We start from the raw sequence: 26,359 nt of genomic DNA on the forward strand, positions 1-26,359 counted from the left end.
GGAACACCTAACTCATCCTGCTGCATTTTTTTCCCGTTGATCGGAACAATCCATTTTTTTCCCGTTGATCGGAACAATCTGCGTATTATTCTTTAACAACACATAAAAGGTTAAACATACATTTACAAGACAAAACTTAAATAAATCCTTCAATATTTCAAACATTAAAAAAATGTTAATGTTTAACAAATTTAAAAAAAAAAAAAAGAATATTTTTCGAGTTACAACAAGTATAGCATGGTACATATTTCGTACTGTCCCTTCTGGATAATTATTTCAGTATTCCAATGTTCATTGTTGATGAAAGAGGGAGGGAAAAAAAGTCTCACAAGTGTTATCTAAATATGTGTTGGCCCTCCTGGATTTATTTCAGCCTGGAATCCTTGTTCTAATTCTTCCTTTACGGCTATAATTTCAAATTATAGTATTCAAAATTTGAAAAAACTAAACAAATAAAATGCTGTCTTTGCACTTCTCGAGAAAATTAAGCACCATTTAAGCACTTTTTTACACAATTAAGCACTTTTAAGGTGCCCTCTTTCAAATTTAAGCACTTCTTAAGGACTTTTCATGACTCTACGTAGCCTGTTAATAGATTGTTTCTTCACTTTTCCTTCACTTTTAGTTTGAGTCTTGCATCAGCTTATTTCATATTGCAGAGCTATTCAAATGGCCTCATGTTTTTACAATTTATCAATCACTTAATAGTTAATAAATGGAATTTGCCAATTGAATTTTTAGACATTTTTTTGCTGTGATTATCATTGTTTATAATCTACATTTCATTCTCAAGTACATATTCTGAAGTATATATCTGAATTTCAGTGGCTTTGCTGATACAAAAAATTAATTTATGATTATTATGTGCTTTTTATAAAAATGAAAAAAGAATTTAAATGAATAAACTAGTAATTGACCCTTTAAATTTATAAAAAGCATTATATTCTCTAATGTAAATCATAATATTTTTACTATTAACTAAACAGAGCAAATATTAAGATATTATTTTCATTTATATATTTAATGATAATTTGCTGCAAAACTTGTAAAGATATACTATATCTCTATGATCACTAATATTTTCTGTGTAAATTTCTTAAATATGAAAGTAAAGTGTTTATTTTCATGAGCTTAATAACCAAAATGTTTTAAAATAAGAAGGGTGAAAAAAAAAACAGATTTACTAAATAATATGGAAGAAAAAGGTAGATCATTCCATAACAATTTCTTTAAATACATGAGTCTCAAAAAAAAAAAATTAACATATCATCCAATAAGTACCACATTTTTTAAAATCATAGTATTAATATATCTGGTATTATTAAATTTTGCAATGACAATATATGCAATACTAATTAAAAAAAATTACAACCTACAGAAATACAAATTTAAGAGATAGGAGTGAATAAAACCCCTTTGGGATCAAAGGCTACCTACTATTGCTGAATTATAATCCACAAAGATCGGAGAGAGTGCTATACCGATCTGGCATCTTTATCTTGCTTGAATCTAAAAATCTAAAGAAATTTGATATTTACCAATTTTAAATGATTTTATGAAAAAATGGGAATTTATATTCAACTTCTCAATTATTTTAGTAAATCCATTCAAATGTTTTTCAAAAATTTTTATTAAATCATATTTGGAATAAGCAAAAGTTTTCAGACCAACATTTGAGAGAAGAAATTTCAAATATACAGATTTTTAAGAAAAATCTAACAAAAATATCACTTACTATATGCATTAAATACAATAGCAGGTTTAAGAATTTATTAGGCAGTACAGCCAACTCAGAAAAAAAAATCCATTTTTTTAACTTTAAGAAATTATGAATCGCTTGACAGAATTAAACATAAGCATCTAGAAACTCATGAGAGATATTGTACATTTTTTTTTTTTTTTGTAGTTTTGATTTTTAAAAAATATAATATAATCAATTTTTTTTTCTCGTGAAATTTTTTGCAAGATTGTCAATCAATTGCAATCAACCACTATGAATTTCTTAAACAAAATATGTCAAATATAACTTCTGCCTTAATAATTCTATGGTCTAAAACCAAATGAGAGAGATTGAGTATTAAAATCCTTTGGATCTGCCTTTGATTAAATATATAGTATAGTGTTTAAAACAACAATTATTACTTGATTCTGCATGGCCATATTTAATATAAGTATTTCACATTAGTAGCAATTTTGTAAAAAATATAAATTGTTGTTAAATAAAATAATTACATTTTGATAGTAAAAAATTCAGATCTAAGCAGATTTTTTTAAATAAACTTCATTCCATTTGTATAATTGATACACTAAGATAGTAATGGTTTCATTTCTTTATTATTATTTTGAATTTTGACTGTTGATAAAGAATTTGATAAAGACTGTTGATAAAGAAGAAATTTGGAAATGAAATGAATAAATATCAAGTTCCTTTTCATAATTTGTATTAAAATAAACAAAAATAGATATAAAATTATGTCTAATGAAGTTAAACGTTATTATGGCATTAGGCAGCATATTAGTTCAGAACTACTTGCACTTAACCCCTTTTTAACTTGAAGTTTTTCTTAGTAAAGTAAGAAATAACTGTAATAGTTAATAATAAATCAAATTTAATTTAATACAACTATTTGGTATCTTGAATAAAGATAATTTTAATAAAACGTTTAATTAAATTTTGTAAATTGGATAAAAAAAATTAATTATTGTAAATTCTGCAGCCTCACAATTCAAAAAGCACTAAATTAATATGATAGACTTTAAAAAACTCCTAATATAAAAATAATTGAAGTAATAAAATTTTAACACAAAATAAATTTCACTCAAAACTAATATTCAAAAAATAAATAATATTTATCATATTTCATAAAAGAATACATCACCTTTCTTCAAATTACTCAAAAACTACCAACCTCAATCTGCTTAACAGAGCATTTTAGATTTGCATTTTCTATTTCATATTGTTCTTGTGCACTTTTAGTCCTTTCAAGTTCCTAAATAAGAGAAAACATATCTTTGAATAAATTGTTTTATGTTGCATTTGCTACATCAAAAAAAAAAAAAAAATCGTTTTATTACCCAATTCACTCAAAATATCATTTTCAAATAACATACACAGCAACTCATTTTATAAATTTATATATTGATTTTCTTTTTTCAGAAGCAGAAATTTTTTTTAAAAATCAAGACTGGAGATTCACATAAAGTATTAGCTGCTTTCGGTAATGCACTGGTAACAATTGATAATAATACATAACTATATCACTACTTCAACTCGTATGTTTAAAAATAAGAATAACAGATAAATTTATGTGAAAATCAATTACCTTTTTCAAAACATGCTTTCAAAATAAAATATAGAAATAACCATTAGATTAACTGTGTTATTTAATGATTATTTTTATATTTCTGTACCTACTGATAAATTTGGCAAATTACTATTGAAAAAAACGCTTTCAGCAGATTATTGTACTTTCAATTTTAACCAAAATATCATTTAAACAAACTTATAATTGAATTCTTGAAATAATAAATTTGATGAAGAATGAAATTTTCCTTTCATTCTTTTAAATTAAATGCCTAAAAGAAAAACAAAACTAGGTCATCATAATTGCAAAATTATAATGAAACAAAACATATCTCTAATTAAATATAAAAAGGAATTATCTGTTATCATATAAAAATTTGTAATTGTGCAAGAAAATATTCCACTATGTAAATTTATTGAATAAAAATCATTTTATTCAATGAATTTAAATTATGACATAAATTTAAAATAACATCAAACTCTTATTAGCTGATAATCTAATTGGAATTAATGTATATATATATATACATACAAAAAAGAAGCTTTGTTATTTTTTGTTCTAATTTCTGTAATCTTTTTTATATGTTCCTTAAAACAAAAAAATTACATCAGAGACAAAAAAAAAAAAAAAAAAAAAATCACATACATTCTGCTTTACATATGGGGGATTTGATCTAAACTGTCAAACAAAAGGACAGAGGAGGCCTTGTGGATTACAAAACTTTATGACAACCCTTCATATCTCGTACTGTTTGCAAATTAAGACGAATAAAGTGATTATGCTACCTCTTTAGAAAAAAGAAATCCTAATTTAAAACATTATCTCATACATCTCTACATTTAAAATCACATATTTTGAAAAATATGGAAAATCCTATGAGACGATATCATTTTAATCAAGATACTTGAATAGGAGCTGAGGTACAAGTGCCACAATCTTAGTGAAATGCAACATCAAATTGTCACCAAAATCATTAACATTGAATATTGCCAACACCATTCCACCTGCAACATGTCATTTTACCAAAAACTTGTCCATTTAATCAACTTTTAAATGAACCTAAAACATATCAGTGTCTTAGTTTGAGAGAAATTCAGTCTTTTGTTTACAAAATATCCATAAATAGGCTACCTTTGAAAAAAACATTCATAGAAAAGTCTGCAAATGAAAGGATGGTGGAAAATGGAATCAATGCAAATCCGCAAGTATGAAATCTTTAGGATGTGAAGATATCAGTTGGTTTGTTTCTATTATTTTTATAACTTAATAAAAATGCTACTTTTCTTATTTGGCTTTATAATTTGCCAATATAGATAGATTTGATTAAAATAGACTGGAAATTAAAATCAGAAGAGACAATGGCTTCTCACAAGGTTTCCTTTTTGATGAACATTGATTTCAGTGGCGTATTACAAAAGAAAGATTAAATTTCTCCTGAACTAGAACATTGATATGATTTATTGCAAGTTTATTTGAAAAATGATGGAAAGAACAAGGTTTTTGGTAAATGTGATATGTTGCAGTTAGAACAGTATTTGTAGTATTCAACATTAAAGATTTTACATTTCGTCAAATTTTCAATGCTTGCATCCACTTTAAATTATTGTATCTTGATGAAAATGGTGTCATCTTACAGGATTTTTTTTTCCTTCCCTTTCAAAATATGAGCCTATTTTATGTAAAGATCTGTAAAAACTATTTTAATTATAATTTTTTTGCTGACTGGTAATCAGACAATATTTCTGATAATCAATTCATTGCCAAAACTTGCAAACGGCAAGAGACAAGGCAGGGTTGCCATAGTGATTTAAGATCCGTATAAGTTTTTCTATCCTCCTCTTTCGTTGAACAGTTTAGATCAAATTCAAAATGTACTTCCAGATGTAAACAAAATTGTTAATATAGAATTCATAACTCTCTTATACTAAAAGATTTCAAATATTCAACAGATGTTAAAGGCTGCTATACAGTGGATGTTTACAGGAAATATCTTTTTCCTGTGAACAACCTGTATTGTTGACAGGTAGTAGTAAGAGGGATACATATCAGATGTGTACTAATTCTTTACATAATTTTTCCCTCCCCCATGGAATTTAGAATTTGGAAACACTATTTTGCTTATGATAGAGTAAATGTGATGAAAAATATCAAGAATGATTAACCTAATTTTACAGGGTCCCTCACATTGAAGAAACAAATTCAAATACCATTTTTTTTTTTAACATTAAGAGCTTATAATATTGATATTTTATCAATAAAAATATAATTGTAAAATTAAATAAATAATATTCACTAATAACTTTAAATTATGCCATCTTTTTCTTGCTTACAACCTTTAGAAGCTTTAGTGAATAGAGCAATACCTGTTATGCACAATTTCCAGCAAATAAATCAAATCATGGATATATTTTATACAAATGTCTTATCCCCTCCCCTCAGAATGAAACCAAATTTTAACTGCAAATATATAAACACCATTGGAATAATTATAAGATACTGAAGGCAAAAGAAGTACTTCAAAAAAATGGGAAACAAACATGAAACTAAAACTTTCTTAACAAGCTTTCTATTTTAAAATTCTTGAAATCAAATACAAATAATGTCATTGGTAATAACAATTCAATAAAACACCTTTGAAGCATATTAAAAATATGGCAAGATTTTGCATAACTTTGGATAGAGCATTCATAAATTAACAACATTATCAGCTAAAAATTCAACTGACTTCTAATATGTTTCCCAACAATTGATATCTTTAGTAAATAAATACATATAACAGGTTTCAAAAAATTTTCTCACCTTTTTTGTAATTAAAAGATCTGACATGCATTGAGAAAGCTTTATTTGATAATCTGCAATTGACCTGAAAAAGTAAAAAAGTATTAAATTCATATTCTCTGAAGTGTTATGAAAATATATAGAAAATCATGAAAATAATAATTAGGTCACAAAATTCTACACAAAAATTAACATTTTAGAAGTAATACATATTATTGATTGCCAAAAAAATGCAATATCCTGCCTACTCCTGTGCACAAACCTCCTAAACATATTAGCAAATTTTCCAATACTAATTTGCATCGACAGCAGGAATTATAAATTTTGATTCCAAAAAAAACAAAAATCAACATTTTTGCAGAAATGTAATGTTTAAAATTTTTAATGGAACAATTATATTAATTTCAGGCTTTGTAAGCAAAATTCCACAGTTACACTAATCTGAAATGAGCTCATTGTGAGGCTTGTATAGCAGTGACTATCATGCTTTTAATTCCTAAGTTGTTTTGGGAAGGGGTAATGGTGTGCAATGGCTCTTCCTAGAGCATCCCATACATGTTCAATAGGATTAATCCATAAGGTGAATATCCTCTTCTTCAAGAAAATCATCAACAATCTGAGCTGTGTGCATTATCATCCATAAAAATGAAATGCAGGCCAATAAAACCTCGACACAACCTCACATAGGTTTCAAGAGTTTCATCTCTATAGCAATGTATGGTGATACTATCCGTATTACAAACATGAAGTGGTAACAAGCTTTCTATTTACTGTTGGCAAATATTATGACTCCAGATAAGGATTTCTTTGCCATCAAATCTATCGATTTCTTTAACACAAAAGGGAATGATAGCGAGCTCCTCATTCTCTAAAGATGAAGATTTGAAAAAAATCACTGTGTGGTGAATCTCGAATCATCACTGAAAAGTACATGCTCCCATTCCTGCTGTGCCCAAGACTGACATGTTCAGCTCCACAGCAACTGGGCCTGCCTGTCAGATGCAGTCTAACATGACTAGACGAGAGCATAAAGAGTTCTCTCTGCTAGACATCAATATACTGTTTACCAGGAAATTATTATTCTAGATGTAGCAGCAAAGTTACAAGCAAGCTGAGGAGCCATCGTCATCCTATGTCGTCATGCACTTATGCCAAATAGGAATCCTGTGTAGATGTTGGTGCTCAGTAGCGGCTTTGGCTGCCCTTCCTGGTGAAAGTTCCACTTGTTTGGAATTGATTCCACAACCTGGATATCACTTTCAGTGCCACTTGTAACCATCAATCCATCTCTACTTGAGACTGGTCAGCTTCAAACCTGCCAAAGGCTCTCTATCTCAAGGAATCCTCTAAATGATTATGAGAACACATTCTCTTGGCAAACAGACCAACTAGTTTGCTTTAATGTAATATTCATAAAAGTGCAAGCAAAATTCTCAGATGCTTAAATGGTCTAATTCTTGTAATTTTGCAAAAACTAAAGCTAAACAACTTCTTTTTCTAAACCAAAGATTGTAATTGATTTACCCGTTCTTCGAAATATTTAAAATACAAATATCATCAATTTCACTGACAGTAATTTAGAATTATTTCAAAAAACATGTTTGAGACCTTAATTTTGAATAGGAGTGTACAATCAGCTGATTTGTAAGGGATATTAGTTATCTTTATATCATTTAGATAAAATATCCAAAATACCATGAAATTTCCAGACATTAAAACCTATGATTTCTGTTTTAACTATCGTACTTATGATTGTTTTATGGAGTATATGAAGTTTTCTAATTGAGACCAGTTCCATGACATCATAGCATTATTAAAAGTGCAAATGCATAATTTATCTATCTTCTTCTAAACTTAGTTGTATTGCAAATTTAGTTTTCTTATTTGCCATATAAACAACATACATATTAAACAGAATCTTTTTTTTTTTACTTTTCAACAATGGAAGAAAGTCATACGATCAAATATGTAATGAAATAATGAAAACGATTTGGGTTTCATTTACGACAATGATAATACTGAAGATCTTTCACTAAAAAGTTTTACAGTAATGAAATTATCAACGTTGAAAAGATAATTTTCTAAATTTTAAGATGACGTAAAAATAATTTTTGTGCAGAAATATTTTCAGATGTTATTACAAAAAAATATCAAAGTCTAGATTAATTTCTATTTATAAAATTACAATTTCAAAAAAAATCATTTGAAGTGTACATTCCTGATCTCTAATATCTATGCTAAATATGGATCCACTACACATACACATTCATCTTTATTATAAGTAATGATATGTATATACATATAATACAAACACATTTGTCTTCATTATAAATAATGATATATATACATAAAAAAATCAACAATGTTTGAGATGTTAAGACATACTAGCGGAAATGTAGCTGCAACAAAGTACAAAACTTCGCTCATTGAATAACCACACATTCATCTTGAAATGATAAAATTCAAACTTTTTGATGATATAAGATGTGGCAAAAAAACTTGGACAAAGTTATCACATCATAGAATAGAAGTTAATTAAAAGAATTTTTTTCATTTCTTTTTGTCTACCACTCCAATTATAACATATTTTCTAATGTATCTTTTATTAACATATTGGTTTTTTGGTTTTCTTACAATGCCCAACAAAATATCTGTTATTTTAGAGTTTTTAAGCAGGATGAACGACAGTTTGCTTAACGAGCCTCGGCAAATAAAGTCTGATGTAATCTATCGTTTCAAAGAGCTTGGCAATGATAATTAAAGTCCAGGAAGAGAACGAAAACGTATGGTGAACGCCATAAGGTTATCAAAAAGCAAGTTCAATGGAATTTGAAGGTTTCCATGAGAAAAATCGCTTGTGAACAGGAAATAAGTGACCGATCAGAGCAACAAATGGCAAAAACAGAACTTGGACTGAGGCCTTACAAGTTCCAAAAAATTCTGCTTCTCACTGAAGAAAACAAACTCTTGTGGTTCCAAAGACGCCAAAAACCTTTGAAGCAGGCTGCAAGTCAGCGCAGAGAGAATGAGAAGCTCTTTCACTAATGAGAAGCTCTTTACTGTCCAATAGCTCATAACTCCTAGAAATATAGAATATAGTCTACAGATGCTCCAAGCACTTTAGCAATTATTGAATATTGCAAAAATCTAAAGTTGATCATGGTCTGGGACAGAATTTGGACAAGCGATAAAACATCTCTGATTTTTGAGGATGAGAGAGTTAAAATAAATTAAAAATGTACCTTCTAGATGCTTTTGTATTTCTGTGAACCAAAATGCACTTCAACAATGTAAAGTGGGAGTTTCAATAAGTCTCTGCACCAGCTCACAAGGCTAAAAAGACAGAAGAATGATTTTCCGGACATGATTTCATCCACATTTTCCAGACGTGATATCATCTGGAGAGTGGACACAATACTCACAGAATCTCACTCCGATGTTACAGTGTACAGTGTATTTTGGAGTCTAGGGCTTGCACTAAAGAACATACAGTTTGGTCTCTCTAAGGCAATGGCTTTGACAGTAATGGGATAGATTAAAGGTAAAAGACTTGCGGCCCATTGCTGAAAATTTCAATAAGCGTTTTCGCCTCTGCATCACTGCAAAAGGCGAATTTATTTATTAGTAAAAGTCTACTCTTATTATTATGTGTTATATATTGTTAATTTATTTATTTTTAATCAAGTTATGTTAAAAATTGGTTGTCCAGGTTTTTCTGCCGCAACCTGTAAATTAAGTTATCGAATCTTAACTTTAATGACCAGCAATGCAGAAGAAACAGTATCATCAGGGAAATTTTCAAAGCAGCAGGGAACATGGGAATTGTTCAAACAAAAAAGTAAAACGATTTTTGAGAAGTGCATATAAACGTGTGTGTGTGTGTGCACGTGTGCGTGTGTGAAAAAATTAGAGAAGATGTCCCCTGTTATATTTTTTTTCCATTATTCATTAAAAAAAGAATATATGAATTTTTAGTACTAAAAAAAATGTAGCTTTCAGACCAGATAAAATTACTTCTGTTAAAAAAAAAAAAAAAAAAACACTACACTGGGAACATGTAATGAATTTTTTAGCTTTAAATTAAGTTTGGCAATATTATGCAATGAATCTTTTCAGCTTTAATTGAACATGAGAAGCAAGACTCTCATTGAATGTAAACATTACAGTGGGCTAGAAATACATGCCTGAGATAAATACAAAGATTTATTAAAAGCACTTTCTCAGAAGGAAGAAACCAAGCTAATTATGAATTACCAGATCAAATTTAAAATTAATTTTTCAAAATAAGAAAAAAAAAAAAACAACTCATTAGAATCTATTGTATGATATCTTCAGCATATTCAATGAAGATTAAAATTTTTAAAGACATATTACCTTTCTTGAATAATGTTTTTCTTCTTTAACTGTTTAATGGCACGCTTCAGTTCATTTTTCTCCATAGTTGATTTTCTTTTTAGATAAGTTAATGGTAAGAAAATATTAAGGAAAATATTTTATGGCTGATTACTTGTTTAATATATTAATTCTAATTCATTTTTCTGCTTTAAAAATATTAGAAAAACCAAATATTGGAAAATGGTACTAATTAGTCATTACCTAATAATATAACAGTATTATTTAAGATATATATAGTCAAACTTACTAAAAATATAATTATAAAAATCATTTAAAATACTTTTGCATCAGAATAACAACACAAATGTAAAATAACATAAAATACAGACAGTACGTAATTATTAAAAATGAATTATTTTGTGACATTTAACAAAAATTTGAATATTTCACAAATAACAAAATTTTAAAACTTTCAACTCATGTGTGTGTGTTTGTTTTTTAAATCTAAACTAAAAAGGATATATGGAGAATATTCTTTTGTAGGGTCTTTCTTTTTCCTGTAATAAAAATTCGATTAAAAAAATGTGCTTAAAATTTCACAATAAAATCAAAGTTTCATCTAAAATGATAACTGGTAAATATTTATGAAGCATAAATAAAGATAATTTAGTTTTACTATATATTTAATAAAAAAGGTTTTTTTTTTTTTTTTTTTTTTTTTTTTTTTAAAGATAAGATGTTTTAAAGATTAAATACCAAAGATAAATTATGCAAGGCTTGAATTTCAATTAAAAGCAACAAGTAATTTTGAATTAATCTTTGAAGGGCAAAAAATAAAAACGAAAAATAGAAAATGCTACACTTGAACTAACCACATAGTAGCATCAGTGTACTTAAATAATATTAAAGTCTGCTTTAAAAAAATTACCTTTCTTGAGTAATATTTTCCCTCTCTAATTGTCCAGTGGCATGCTTGAGATCAATTTTTTTTCTAAATAAATTCTTCCTAAAATCAGCAGATGTTAAAAGAAAACATTAATCATATTTTTAATTGATTTTATATATTTACGATAATTTGTTCTATTTAAAAAATACTTTTAAAAAACAGAATTAGTAAACCAATAATTCTTAGATAATATTACTAAATAAAAGTATAATTAGAACTACTGAAATAATTTTGCATTAGAATGATGGCATAAAATACAGCCAATATATTAAATTATTACCATTGTGACATTTTATTTTTTTCAAAACCATCATTGAATATTTCACAAACAACATGACTATAAAAATTCCACTTGGAATTTATATATACAACAAAAAGTACATATGAGCTTTTTTTTCCGTAATTAAAATGGCACTTAAGAAAACTTATTTTAAATTTGCTGAGAAGTCCAAATGACATTTGGTGAATATTTACAATAAAAATATAAATGATTTTAAATGAATTTTTGAAAAATGTTTATATTTAACATAGAATGTGACACAGACAAAATTCCATTTTAATATAAATAAACACATACATATATGGAAAACCAAGAAAGCATCCATTCTAATTAATCAATTTTATGTATATGTGAAAAATGATTATTTATATGAAATTATAGAGATTTTTAAAAAGTCAAGAGTGTTTGTCAAAAATAAATTTCAAAGCATAAATAAAACAAATAAAAAATATAGATGGAGGAAAGAAACACTACCTATTGTGATAGATATTGATAGTGATAAGGAGAAATATCGATTTAGAAAAAAATAATAAATTTCTAAACATAAAAAACAAACAAATAAAGATGTAAAAAAAAAAAAAATAACAAATGTAATATCCAAAATTTCCATTTTCAATATTTTTAAAAACAACTTTAAAATAACCAAACACGGGAAGAATCTAAAATTCTAGTGATAACTAAGCAGTTGTTAAAAGTATGTATTTTAAGCAGTTCAGAAAAATTATAAACTGACTAAAACTCGGTAATAATATTTGATTATGGATTTCATGTAAAGAAATCCTAATTATATTCATGATTAATGAATTAGAAAGGTGGAAAAAAAATTCTTGGAAGAGTTAATTAGTTGATAGATAAAAAGAAAACAAAAAAAAATTACCACATTGTTTAAATTATAATTTTTTTTAATGTGTTACATTTCCTTAAAAACATATTGTTATGTCAAATAGATTTGTTACATTTATTTCTTATCCGTTTTCAAAATTAAAATGTGCAATTTCAATTTACATAGCTTCTTCAGGAAATAAATATAATATCAATCAAAAATTTGGTATGTACAAATAATTTAATCAAACAGGTTTATAAAAAAACAGCATGTTTAAAATTCAGTCTGTTATGTAGTTAGTTTCAGTGGCTTAAAAAGCATACAAAATCAGAATCTTCTTCTTATTATTATCATTGATATCTGTTCAATTAATTGATGCAATTATTTAGAAATAAATTTAGCCGTCAAAACTGAATTTTATTCTTTGGTTCATATACTACTTTTATTACTTTACAGACAAAACATAATTTTCCTAAATTTTCAGATTATTTGAAAATATTTATAATAAATAGCAAAACAAATTTAATTAACTGAAATTCTTTATAAATAACAAAACATTTCAATTAATTTAGCATTTTGTTTTTTTAAGTTTACACAATTTATTTTCATTAAAATATAAAGCATTTAAAACTCTAATTAAACTATTTTAAAACATTAGATTTTAATCAATTATTTTATAAATTAAGAAAATAAATATTTATTTCTTCACAGCATGATTTATTCCATTTCACACATGCAATTCCTTCAAGAGATATAGCCTAATAAGCTAGTATATGACTGCTTTATCTATACTTATATATAAAGCTCAATGTGTGTGTGTTGGCGCTCTACAGAAAAGCCATTTGACCTACAGCTATCAAATTCGGTACGTGTATACCTTGGAGGTCGGGAATGTGCACCTGGGGTTCCTTTTTTTGAAATTTTAATTATTAATTAAAAACTAACTTTCCCGCAAAAAAAATCCTTTCATTTTCCTCACCGACAAATGAGTAAGGCTTCAGTTATTTTTTTCCAACAGCAATGAGGCTAGGGGTAAAATTTTTCGGCCGATTATTTCAAACAATTTTGTTTATTTTCTTAATGTTTTATGCATTTAAAATAAAAAATTGTAATTTAATCGATCTTTCAGATTCATTCTGAAGTACTTTTGAATTAAAATAAAACAGGTTAAAGGAAATTAAAAATTTCTAATCTACATAGCGTTACCCCAACTGACGTAGAAAAATTCACGCATTTGTGTTACCGTAACTGGCGTTGAAAATTCACGCATGCGCATTGTATTCTGATTGTTTACATTTCAACGGAAGCGGACTCGATTTAAATTATTTTTAGGTTAGCTGTATGCTTTTGTAATTAAATTGTATTTATGTTAGTTTAAGTTCATCGTTTTTTAAGTAATTTTTTTAACCTGTTTTCCACCGATTATTTTAAACGATTCTGTTTATGTTCTTAGTGTTTGATGCATTTAAAATTAAACATTGTTAATTAATATACCTGCTCAAGATGAATCTGAAAAAATTTTGTTGACAAACTCTTGAGATATTACATAAATTAAGAAAGATATTCTTTAGTGCCCATAAGGTTTAAATGCTCAGTGACTCTGTTTTCAGTAATCATATTACATAAAAAAATTTTTAAAAAATGCTTTGTTTCAGTAAAAAATATTATTATATTTATTGCAGATTAATCATTTCCACTTTAATTTAAAGCATAAATTCTACGGGAGCTAACAGAAAATTGGAGAGATACAGATTACGTTATGACTGAAGGCCTTTATAATATTCTGAGTGAATTGAAATTTGAAGTTTTAAAATATTTTAATGAAGAAGCTATTAATGTAGGAATTACATAAAATAGTTAATTATTAAAATTTTAACAAGATTGGCAAACCGGCTGGTCGCCAAAGGCGGCTAGTATTCAATGAATCAGCCATAAAAGAAATTTGAACATGTCTGACATGTATGCAAAATTAATTTAATCCATATTGCTATAAAAAAAATACTCATTGGAGTTGGAGAGAATCAAGAAGTACTGACAGAATAAAAATAATTATCTTTGATACAAACCTACTACCAACATATAAAACAATGTTAAATATCTGAAATATAAAATAAGCACTTACTTAACATTGTCTGGCTTGAAATTGTTAAAACTAGAATCTGAAGTCGTATCTTCCACTAATGTTTGATAATTATCATTCTACACAAAAAATATGAATTAATAAGAATCTTATTAAAACATAAATGCACATCTAGATTTCAACAAAGAAATCTTTTAAATACAAAAGTTATTTATACTAATAAGAAAGATAAATGTGTGTGTGTATGCATGTGTCTGTGGTCATTCCAGATAGTTTCACCTACAATATCAAATTTGGCACATACATACCTTGGATGGTAAAAATGCATCTTAGTGCAATCTTTTAAAAATTTTAATTCATTAAAAAAAAAAAAAATCGAGCATAATTTTGGAGTTTTCCTGCAATAACTTCTAAATATGCCACAGAACAAAAATAATTTTTACATAATCTTAAAATTTAAAAAAATATATCTTTTCAACAATACCAATTTAATTATTGTACAAATATTTCTTGAATTTTAAATATTTTATTATACTTTTTGCCTAATTTTCAAAATAAGATAATATTGCTATCCTGAAATTCAAATTGTTTTCATTGTTTCAACAAATAATTAATTGTGTAAATCTTTTACATTGTTGTTCCATTTTGTATAATATTTGTACAGTTTACAAGAGAAATAAAAAAGTGAAGTTAAAATATATCGGAAACTAAATGACAGATGATTAGAAGATAGATTTACATTTTTAATAGTACTATGATATTATGGGACTGGTCTAGATTAGAAAATTTTATATATACAATACATAGAATTTATATAAGAGAATTAAAATAGCATGGCTTTAATATTTGAACTATTTAATAGAATCACTGATATGAAATTATATCTAAACAATTTACTTAAAATTAAATACAATAAATATTCTCAATGAGCCAGCTGGATACTAAGGGTGAACTCTACTAATATTAAAGACGAAAGTGTTTTTGTGTCTGAGATTGACACTCTATAAGCCAAACTGTTTAATCTATTGCCTCAAAATTTGGCTCACATATACTTTGGAAGGTAAAAATGTGCACACCAGAGAAATTTTTTTGAAATTTTAATTAATTAAAAATTAAACAAATTTTTTCAGTTTTTCTTTAATAACCTCCAAAAATATTATAGTAAGAAAAATGACTTTTACATCAATTTAATATTCAATTTTTTTTTTCAATTACACGAATTTTTTGCTATATAAATATCTTTTCTATATTTAATTAATTAAAAAAATGTTTAAAATACATTTTCTAACAAGAATTGTAAGAATTCTGAGCAAATATAAAAATAACATGAAGGATAATACAGAAACATAAGAATTCTGGAAGAACACCAAAGTTACTGATAAAAATTACCATTAAGTATGGAGATTTTTTTCCACCTTTCTTTTACAACATGAATTACTGTCCTATCCTTTACGCAAATTATTATTGGCAAAATAAATTTATTGAAATTTATTATTTAAGCATGAAATTTATTTTGTCAATTTTTTAAATTTGAAAAACTTATATTTATATTTAAAATACTATTAAAATGAAGAAAAATGCCAATTTTTATACTGTTTTCGGTTAGAAAGATTATTGTTAAAAGGCTAGAAATGACAAAGTGTATCCACTTTTTACTAATTTTAGTATAGCTAACAGAAAATAAGAGAAATACACAATAAAATGAACAGAATGGCATTTTCTAAAATTATATATCTATCAAAATTTGAAGTTTAAAAATATTTTGCTGAAGAAGCCATTAAGATCCAAGTTACATGAGCTAATTTAAAATTCAAGTAACTATTAACCTTGGTGAACAGCTGGTCATTAGAGGTGACTAGTAAAAAATAATGCTTTACAATACTGCCATAAATTCTACTTAATTAATTAGGAATATTTTTCTCATTACCAAGCTATATTTCAAGAATTGCAAACACAGAGCAGTTTTCTAAATTTAGTATAGCTCATCTTAGTAAAAGGATTTTGCATTAAGATTATATTCAAACATTTACCTTCTTTCAAAAAAAATTATGATAAAATAATCATATTTTTTTTATGTATGCAAATAATGAAGGTTTTAATTCTTTTATTATACTAATATATAATTATATTCTTTCAAACAAAATATTTTGCACAATTTATAATTTATTCTCATGTTACACAGAACTGCAGTATTGGGAAAAAAGCTATCTTATATATATATATATATATATATATATATTGGATAACAGTACAGCAAAAATAATTAAAAAATTCTATATGGACCATTTCATCACAAACCAGAAGTACAATGAGAACAAATGCTATACATTTAAAAGAAACATTATATTATTTATATGAATTCATTAAATATATTAATAAATTTTAAATAATTTACTTAATATAAATCTAAAAAAATCACTAATTATTATTTAGTTCGGATTTTCTTCAAAACTGTTAAACTGTCTGTTAAACATGAGATTAACATTAAAAACAAAGACAATTTGAAGCTTTTTGGTACACATTTGTTCTTTGTTCCATCTTCATCATTCCTCTTTGTCCCTAAAACCCATCATTTAGGTTAGTTAATCAACTTACTAAGAAAAATTTTGCATGATTTAATTCTTTTTCTTCAGATGAATGATTAAAAAATTCTGACAAAAAATCACAACCAATGTTAGCATCAATTAGAGAATTATTGTCATCCTCCTCGCTATCAAGATGAATCTTCTTATTCGAATACATATCTATTCAGATTTATGGAATATTACAAAATATTAAAAATACTTTAAATGTCACAATTATTCCGTTGATTCTTTAAAATTATAAAATGTAACTGGAAAAGATTAAAAATCCAATCGAAATAGCAACATTCAATTTGAGAGCCAGTGACTGATTGATTGATTGACGGAGTTCTAGGGATCTTTAGCAATGAATGTGCATTCACACAAGGCCAACAACTGCACGCAATAGTTGTGCACCTGTTGTTGTCTTGATAATGTGAGCAGTAGAGACGACGTTATTGAAGCACTGGCTGTCCTCCCAATGGGACAACCATGTGCCCATTTGCTTTCGTTGTGCATGTGCCATTGTCCCTTTTGTGTCACATGATCTTCCTGAGGTAGACGCTACCTTCTATTGCGCCGCAATTGCCTTCCCGGGAATGTTGCTTTAAAGATATCGTCCTCACACTCACAGTAATTTTTATGATGATAATAAAATAATACAAAAAGAAAATGCAAGCAATTTCACATTTTTGAAAGCCAAAAAATTCTTTCAAAAGTCTTTCCAAATTTCATGCAAGAAAAACAAACAGTAACATTTATGATGCTTAAATGATATTCAATAAGCTCATTTCTCTGGTACTGCTATAGCACAACACATAATTCCTATAAAGAAAAAATTATATTGGTTGAAGACTGAAAATGATATTTTTCTGAAAAAAGTATTTCTGAATGCCAAAATATTGATAAACCAAATGGTTTGATAACGGGATTTTAATTTTTAGAGAATATAAAAATAGAATGGCAGCATCCTTTAGTATTATTAAAAAACTAGACACTTCTGTGTTAAAATGGAATGTTTTTGTTTATACTTTTTGATGTTCTGACGTACGAAGAAGATATTGCTTGCTTTTAATTGTAACTGCATTAAATTATACTCTTTTATGCAAAGAATATTGAAGGCAAGCATGAGTTGAATTTAAAAAAAACATCTGTAAGTTTAGAAACTTCGGTTAAATGCTATAAATTTACGCTATTGTATTCAATGTTTGCCGGTTCCAACTCCTTAGCAGAAACGTGTGTTTTTGTCATAAATGGATCCGGACAGTACTAACAGTCCATCGACTTGTGGATCTTCTCCTGACCAATTTGCTAACATAGATGAGAATTATATATCGAATTTTTTAAATACTGAAGATAATTGTTCAACTGAAGTGATTCATCCATCTGTAAGTAATAATTTCGAAATAATTTTTTTTTCTTAGTGGATTACTTATAAAACAGTAGTATAATTAATTATTATGTGCCGAATTTTCATAGTTACATTTTTACATTATCACCCACACTAATTAAAGTGAATTTGCCATTTGTGTATTTATAATAAAGTACATGATAGCGCGCGTGTGTATATATTTTGAGTCGCTCCGAGCCAAACTCGGATAATAAAGAAAAGATACAAATACATTCAGAATTTTTAAACTAAAAATTATAAGAAACATAGTTAAACGAATTTTGAAAAGTATATTGCAATTATAAAAACAAATAAAAATTATTAATTCATTCATTTTAATCAGAAATTATATTAAAAAAAAACAAAAATCAACGCAAAGCCCAAACTCGGATGGATAATAAGATTTTGAATATTAGTTAATATTTCCAATGAATTAATACTTTGTAAGCCCTTTTTTTATAACCATTTTAAGATGTGTAGGCATAGATTGCATCAATTTTTCACAAAAATTAAGTTTAATATTTTCTTATTCCTGCAACAATAAATACTCTTTTCAATTTATTTTCACTGGAAACGGTTTGTTCTCAGATTTTTTTTACTTGAGGTATACCCATGAATTTTGATGGGAGCTTCAGAGTGGAATGTTCCATGACATCAGGACAATTAGATATAAGCTATGAATGCTCTCGACACACTTTATATTCTGAATCAATAAACCTAATAAAATTGCCAGTTGTTACTAAGAGAAACTTTCTGCACACATTGTGGCAAATGTCTTTGTTTTTTTTAATGTCAAGGTATACTCTCTGATCCTTTCTCCTATCAATAAGATGCAGTTCCTGGGCCAGCAGTTGAAAACAATACCCTAAAACGTTACTCATCCGCCTCCATGTTTCACAGCTGCTTTCAAATTTTTTGTGCTCTATACCTTGTTCAATTTTCTCTAGCTATAAGGCTTGTCATCAGATCTAAAATTGTTGAATTTACTCTCATCAGTAAATAAGACATTTCTTCAATAAGAAAAGTCCTTGTTTTCTCGCTCCTTGCAAATTTAAGTCTGAAATCTGATTTTGCTTATTTATGAAAGGCCCATGTCTGGCTTTCTTTTCATTGAAATTTTCTTATTGTTGAAAGGCTGACTTTTTTTTTCCTAATTTCTTTTCATCAATTATAGCTAGCTTTGCTGTATTAAGGAACAGATTTGCTTTCATTGTTTTTATTAAATATTACTGATCTGCTTCTGTGAAAGTCTTATATGGGCTGTCTTAGGCTTATTTTCTACATGATTATTGGTTTTGAAGCATTTTATGGTATCATGAAGAGTTGTGTTTCTCGAGTAGTGTGAAGACAGCATTTCATTCATTTTGTTTTCCCATATGTTAAATACGATAATTTGAAAGCATAGTCGTAAAGGCTTGTTTATTAGATGTATCAAAAAAGAAAACCAAGAAAAGAGAAGAATTCGGACAAGGAATCCACAGTGAAATAGATCCAAGGGTTGTCAACAGATATTAAGATAACACTAATGAGACTTTTTTCTGCTCCCTCTTCTTCAACCATATGCATTGCCATTTATTAAAATACTAGAATAGTTATCCAGAAAGGGCAATACACTCTTCTTCGAGACTGAAGCCTCTTTAATGTGTTACTCAATCGATCATCATTCTCTTTATGATGCTGTTTTGGAGCAATCCCTTGAACACTTATTAGATTGGTTTCGATGTACTATACTGAAATGTAATTTATTGCGGAGTGTAATTATATTAGTCAATCGAGTAGTAGTATGATAAGATTTTAAATCTTAAGTAGTAGTTTTAAGTAGTCTTTAAGTTTAATTAAGTTGTGTTTTTAAGTTTAACTAGTAATTTTAAGTAGACTTTGAAGTAGATCTTAGTATGATAAGATTTTAAATTGAAGCCATAAGTTTTTAATAATCATGGATTTCTTTCACGGTGTACTTTTTAAGTAACCAATCCATTTCAAAATTATTATTACATCAATTGTACACTAAATTTGCCAAATTTTAGTTTTTGCCAAGGATTTAGTTTTTCAGAACCTTTATTCTTCAGGGTTTAGATACTATAATTTTATAACGATATTTTTTTTTCCTTTTCTTTTTATAATTCTTTATAAAATCCCCCCCCCTGCATGAAATCTTCCTTACATATAAAGGTTTGGAATAATTTAGAGAGTGATGCACAACATAAACCATTGAAGTTAGGAATGTTACTTCTTGGCTTTTAGAGATCCATTAAGAAAGGATATTTCAAAATTTTAATTAAAAAATAAAAACAATGTTAATGTTTTGTCAACGTAACATCAAAGCATCATCGCATAAAAATTATTTTTACATCATTTTAAAAGCATTTTTTTTTTTTTAACTTTTCTATTATACCAAATTTGTTTAAATTCATGCCTTTTTTTTTTTTTTTTTTTTGCTTGCTAAATTTAGTTTTAGTAATTAAAAAAATTGTTATAATTTATAACAATGATTTTTATTATAATGAAATTCAAAACAGTGTCATTGGTTCTTTGATCCAGAGTTTGGTCCATACTTTCTTTGCTTTAAATTAAAGTTAATTAAAATTTTCAAGCAGCTCATTGAATAATTTTATTCAATTTTATATTTTTCAAGTTCTGAATTCTTTCATTCCTTAACGATTATTCTTTTTTTTTCCCCCTTCTTTTTATAACTTTTATGTAAAAAAAATTTTTTGTTCCCAGTGAAATTTTTCTTTGCTTATAAAGGTTTGCCCTGATTGACAGAACAATGTGCAACATAAACTATTGACGTTGGGAATGTGAAATCTGGGAAATTATTTTTCAGATATTTTAAGCGGATTAAATGCTCATTTTTCAAAATTTTAATTTGAAATTTAATTTTTAAAAAACAGAATTTTAACGTGTTTTCACTATATCATCAAAGTATATTATCGCACAAAAATAATTTTACCACTGTTTTATAGGCTTAAAAAATAGCTTTTCATTGATAAAAATTCTGTTTGAATTAATGCATTTTTTTCTTTTGTTTTAGTAATTTTTGAAAACAATTTACAACAATGACAGGGTGTGTAGCGTCATAAAAAGTGCTTAGGTTTGAAAACAGTTTTTAAGCACCTTAAAAGTGCTAAGTTTTGTAGGGGGGAAAAAACACTTTTAAAGAGTGCTTAATTTGCTCCAGAAGTGCAAAGACAGCATTTTTTTCGTTTTGTTTCTTCACACGTTGAATACGATAATTTAATAGTATATAGTCGTAAAAGAAGAAAATAAAAAATAAAAAAAAGGGAAGAACTAGGACAAAGATTCCAGGTTGAAATAAATCCAGGTGGGCCAACACATATTTAGATAACACTCCTGAGACCCCCCCCCCTCCTTTCATCAACAATGAGCATTGAAAAATTGGAATAATTATCCAGAAGGGACAGTACGAAATATGTACCTTTCTATACTTGTTACGGCTCGAAAAATGTTAAATTTGTTTTTTGTTTTTTTAATTTCTCAAACGCTAAATTTTTTTTTTTAATGTTTGAGATTTTGAAGGACTTATTTAAATTATGTCTTGTAAGTGTATGTTTAACCTTTTATGTGTTGTTAAAGAAGAATACGCAGATTGGTCCGATCAACGGGAAAAAAATGCAGCAGGATGAGTTAGGTGTTCCAAAGAAATATATGGTACATGGGAAAAGCTGCTGTGTAAAAAAATTGCAGTGAAACTTCTTTAATACATTACCCATTCGATCATCATTCTCTTTAATATGTTGTTTGGGAGCAATCCTTTGAACAACTTATTAGGTTAATTTTAGTTTACTATACTGAAATGTAATTAATTGCGTGTTTAGTTATGTTAGTCGATCGTGTGAAATCTAGTATGATGAGATTTTAACTTGAAGTCATAAATTTTCAAAGATCGTGATTTCCTTCACAGTGAACTTTTTAAATGACCCCATTCATTTGAAAAATATTATTTATTGGACTACTCTCGCCAAATTTTAGTTTTTACCAAAGGGAAAAAACTACCAGTTCTGGTGCTTAAAATTTTTGATAAAATAAAAAAAAACTTTTATTCTTCAGGGTTTAGTTACTATAATTTTATAACGATATTTCCTTTTTATAATTCTTATCGAATTTTCCCTCCAATGAAATTATCCTTTTCGTATAAAGACCCGTTCGAGAGAGAGAAATGCGCAACATAAACAATTGAAGTTAGGAATCCGAAATTTAGAAAGTTATTTTTGGGTATTAGAGGCGCACTGAGAAAGGATATTAAAAAATTTTAGAAGTTTAATTGGAAAAATAAAAACAGAATTTTTAACTCTTTGTCGCCGTAACATCAAAGCTCATTGCAAAACAATTATTTTTACTTCATTAAAAAAAAATTAAAGCGTTTCTATTATGCTAATTTTGTTTGAATGAATGTTTTTTCCCCCTCTTCAATTTTAGTAATTTTTGAAAAATTAGTTTTGGACATAATTTATAACAATACTTTTTATTACAATGAAATTCAAAGTAGTATCACTGCTTCTTTGATTCATTGGCACGTTATTTTACCGTTCTTAAAATCGTGATAAAAGAAAAAGGTGTTTTCTTTGCTTTCATTTAAACTTAATTACAATTTTCAATGATCAGTTTTATATTCAAAAGTTTTATTTTTCATCGTCCGGATTCTATCATTCTTGAGCGATTATTGCTTTCTTTTCTTTTTGTAACTCTTACAGAAATGTTGTTCCCAATAAAGTCTCTCTTTATTTATAGTTATTTTTTGAATATTAGAGGCGGACTAAACGCGGATTTTTCAAAATTTTAATTCGAAGTTGAATTAAGAAATAAAAACAGAATTTTAACATATTTTCACCATAACATCAAAAGCATATTATCACATAAAAATTATTTTAACGCCGTTTTAAAGGCTTAAAAAATAGATTTTCAATGATAAAAATTTTGTTTGAATAAATGCATTTTTTATATTTCAGCAATTTTTGAAAAATTTTAGAAGTTTAATTAAAAAAATAAAAACAGAATTTTAATGCTTTGTCGCCTTTAGCATCAAAGCATCATCGCATCATCGCAGAACTTAATTTATAACAATGATTTTTATTATAATGAAATTCAAAACAATGTCATTGCTTCTTCGAATCGTCACGTTATGTTATTTTACCTATATTAAAGTCATGATAAAAAAAAAAAAAAAGAAAACATCTTCCTTTGCTTTTATTTAAACTTTAAAAAAAATTAGCAGTTCATTGAATAAGCTTTTTTTATTTTATGAGTTTTGTTAAATTTTGAAGCAATGGGATATATTGTCTCGTGCTCGTTTTTCAAAAAATAATTAATTCTTATTTTTTTAAAGACGGCAACTAAAATTTCTAAATATAACAAATTTACACTTCCCAAACCAGTTTGTTGAACGCTGGGATGACAGCTAAAAATCCCTTGATCCCCCTCATTCAAACAAACAAAAACAAAAAATCAAAAAAAAAAACAGTTATGTCGAATATTATTTATTCGATAATATCACTAACATATTTAATTCAATTAGTCGAATATTATTTTAATTAGTAAAAATCAAATACTAATTGTTTAGCCTTGCTATGCTTCTACATTAATGTTGACATTTGTAGAAATGATGTATCCATTTAAATAAGCTGATTGATAGTTTGTTAATTTTAGAAAGCATTGAAAAAAAAAATCTCAGATTTTTATTGTTAATCTTACAAAAGTTGGCTTAATATTTTGGTATAGTTAGTTTTTCATTTTTGTAATCTTTTTTGTTTTTATCAAAAACCGAGAAGACATAATTTGTTTTACAATAGAGGATGTTTTGAAAATATTGCGCAAATACAGATATAAATATTAAAATTTAAAAAAATTTTAATTTAAAATTAATTTTGGAAAATATTTTTAGTAGAAGTTATGTATTATTATAAAAAAGAAAATATGTGCCAAGAAAGTACGCAGATTTACATATGTGTACATGTACAAAGGTGCTTAAAAAAATGCTTAAAAGTATTTACTTTTTGCACCATCTCACTACGCACACTGATGATTTATTATGATGAAATTCAAAACAATGTTATAGCTTCTTCGAATTGTCATGTCGCGTTATTTTACCGTTGTTAAAGTCGTGATAAAAAAAAATGCTTTCTTTGCTTTTATCTAAAAAAAATTTTAAAGCAGTTCGTTAAAAAGGATTCTTTATTTGATGAGTTTTGTTAACTTCTGAAGCAATGCGACATATTGTCTCTTGCTGGCTTCAAAAAATACTTGAAAAAAAAAAAGCATTTTTTTTAATTTTGTTGATAACTACAGAACTACTCTTTTGTAACTTCACGAGTTTATTATTTTTGGAAACTAGAAGTTATTAAAGCATTTTGCAAAATATATACTCACATTTTTCTTCAATTTTTTGATAGCTAAAGTAAGATTTTTTTTATGTATATATCAGTTAGAAAGCAAGTTTTTATTAAATTTTTAAAATGCGAGGTGTTTAAAAATTATTTGCTTAACTTCAGAAGTAAGAAGCGAGGAGACAATTTTTTTAGTCAGACCATTTCAGAATGATGCTATTCTTTTCTATTAAAAAATTATTTAAGAAATTCATTTAGACCATGGCATTGGTCTAAATGACTATTTTAGACCATAGCATAATCGTCAATTTCATGGCTATTTGATGATGAATTCCGGAATGCAAGTTCAAATACATTTTTTTAAACTTGTAGTGGATGACACTTGATGTTATTGCAGTTTTTTTTTCAAATATTAATTAATTAAATTTGTCCAGTAATTTCTATGCCAAATCCGTCGTCATGTCGCCAAGCTCTATTTTGCCACTTAATATTGTAATTCTGTCATATGTATATACATATTTATATTAATTGTAATCTATACTTATAATAAAGCTCAATGTGTGTGTGTGTGTGTGTGTGTGTGTGTGTGTGTTGGCGCTCTACAGGCCAGACCATTCAACCTACAGCTACCAAATTTGGCACGTGTATACCTTGGAGGCCGGGAATGTGCACCTGGGGGTTATTTTTTCGAATTTTATTTATTTAAAAAATAATCGAAATTTTGGCGTGTTTCTGCTATAACTTCCGAAAATATTACCGCACAAAAAAGATTTTTACATGAAGTTAAAGATCAAAAATTTATCTTTTAAATGATACCAATGTTTTAACCTTAAAATTAAATTTCTATTTTTAATGCATTTTTAAATAAATATTTTAATTATATTTTTCAACAATTTTTTTCGTACAAAATGAAAATAAAATTTAAGCTGCACGAGCACGTTTCGCATTCATGGGAAAAAATTAGCTTTTTTCAAAGTGTTGCCATCACATTGATTAAAACTCCAACTAAAAATAAATTAAATCTTTTTGGAAATGAAATCTGCAAAAATATAATTTTTGGCATGTGTCTGTAAGAAATAAAACAAATATGAAATATTATTTTTAAAAAAAAAAAAAATTCAAGAAAAATTATTTTATGATCTTTTACACTCTCTATATTATTAATACAATAAATCAGTTTTATTGTAAGGCAAGTTTTGTTTAATATGAACAGGATATCCATTCAAATCAGGGCCACACAGCTAATTTGTAAACCTTTAGTAAGACACAGATCTGCTAAAATGGTCTAAATGGAAAATGATTATATTTTATGTAACTTGATTCAATAAATGCTCTAATAAATAACGAATTTTTGATTTTACATAAAGCTTCTGCTGTGGAAATCATGAATAACAAAATGTTCTTGAAACACTAATATTTTTAATAAAAAGAGTTAATTTCCAGTCAACTAAATCAATCACTTTAACTGACTGATTTATGAAAATTTGAATATCACTATTCAATAAAAAAAGGATAAT

At 26.8% G+C, this 26,359-nt stretch overlaps 2 protein-coding genes across 2 annotated transcripts in view; one reads left to right on the forward strand and one right to left on the reverse strand.

Annotated features, from left to right (window-relative positions):
* The window catches only part of LOC129968842 (uncharacterized), a 42,429-nt gene extending 25,045 nt beyond the window's left edge, over nt 1-17,384 (reverse strand). The window contains exons 1-7 of the mRNA XM_056083122.1: nt 17,143-17,384; nt 14,590-14,666; nt 11,347-11,424; nt 10,941-10,975; nt 10,458-10,551; nt 6,105-6,168; nt 2,910-2,990 (exon numbers count right to left, since the gene is read on the reverse strand). Coding sequence (XP_055939097.1) covers nt 2,910-2,990; nt 6,105-6,168; nt 10,458-10,551; nt 10,941-10,975; nt 11,347-11,424; nt 14,590-14,666; nt 17,143-17,289 — 576 coding nt within the window. The 5' untranslated portion in view covers nt 17,290-17,384. The remainder of the gene's footprint in view (nt 1-2,909; nt 2,991-6,104; nt 6,169-10,457; nt 10,552-10,940; nt 10,976-11,346; nt 11,425-14,589; nt 14,667-17,142) is intronic.
* A 727-nt stretch (nt 17,385-18,111) lies between these two features.
* Nucleotides 18,112-26,359, forward strand: part of LOC129968760 (serine-rich adhesin for platelets-like) — a 59,877-nt gene continuing 51,629 nt past the window's right edge. The window contains exon 1 of the mRNA XM_056082986.1: nt 18,112-18,496. Within this exon, the coding sequence (XP_055938961.1) occupies nt 18,362-18,496 (135 nt within the window). The 5' untranslated portion in view covers nt 18,112-18,361. The remainder of the gene's footprint in view (nt 18,497-26,359) is intronic.

The sequence above is a fragment of the Argiope bruennichi genome, chromosome 5 (assembly GCF_947563725.1).
Source record: "Argiope bruennichi chromosome 5, qqArgBrue1.1, whole genome shotgun sequence".
NCBI classification, from domain to species: domain Eukaryota; kingdom Metazoa; phylum Arthropoda; class Arachnida; order Araneae; family Araneidae; genus Argiope; species Argiope bruennichi.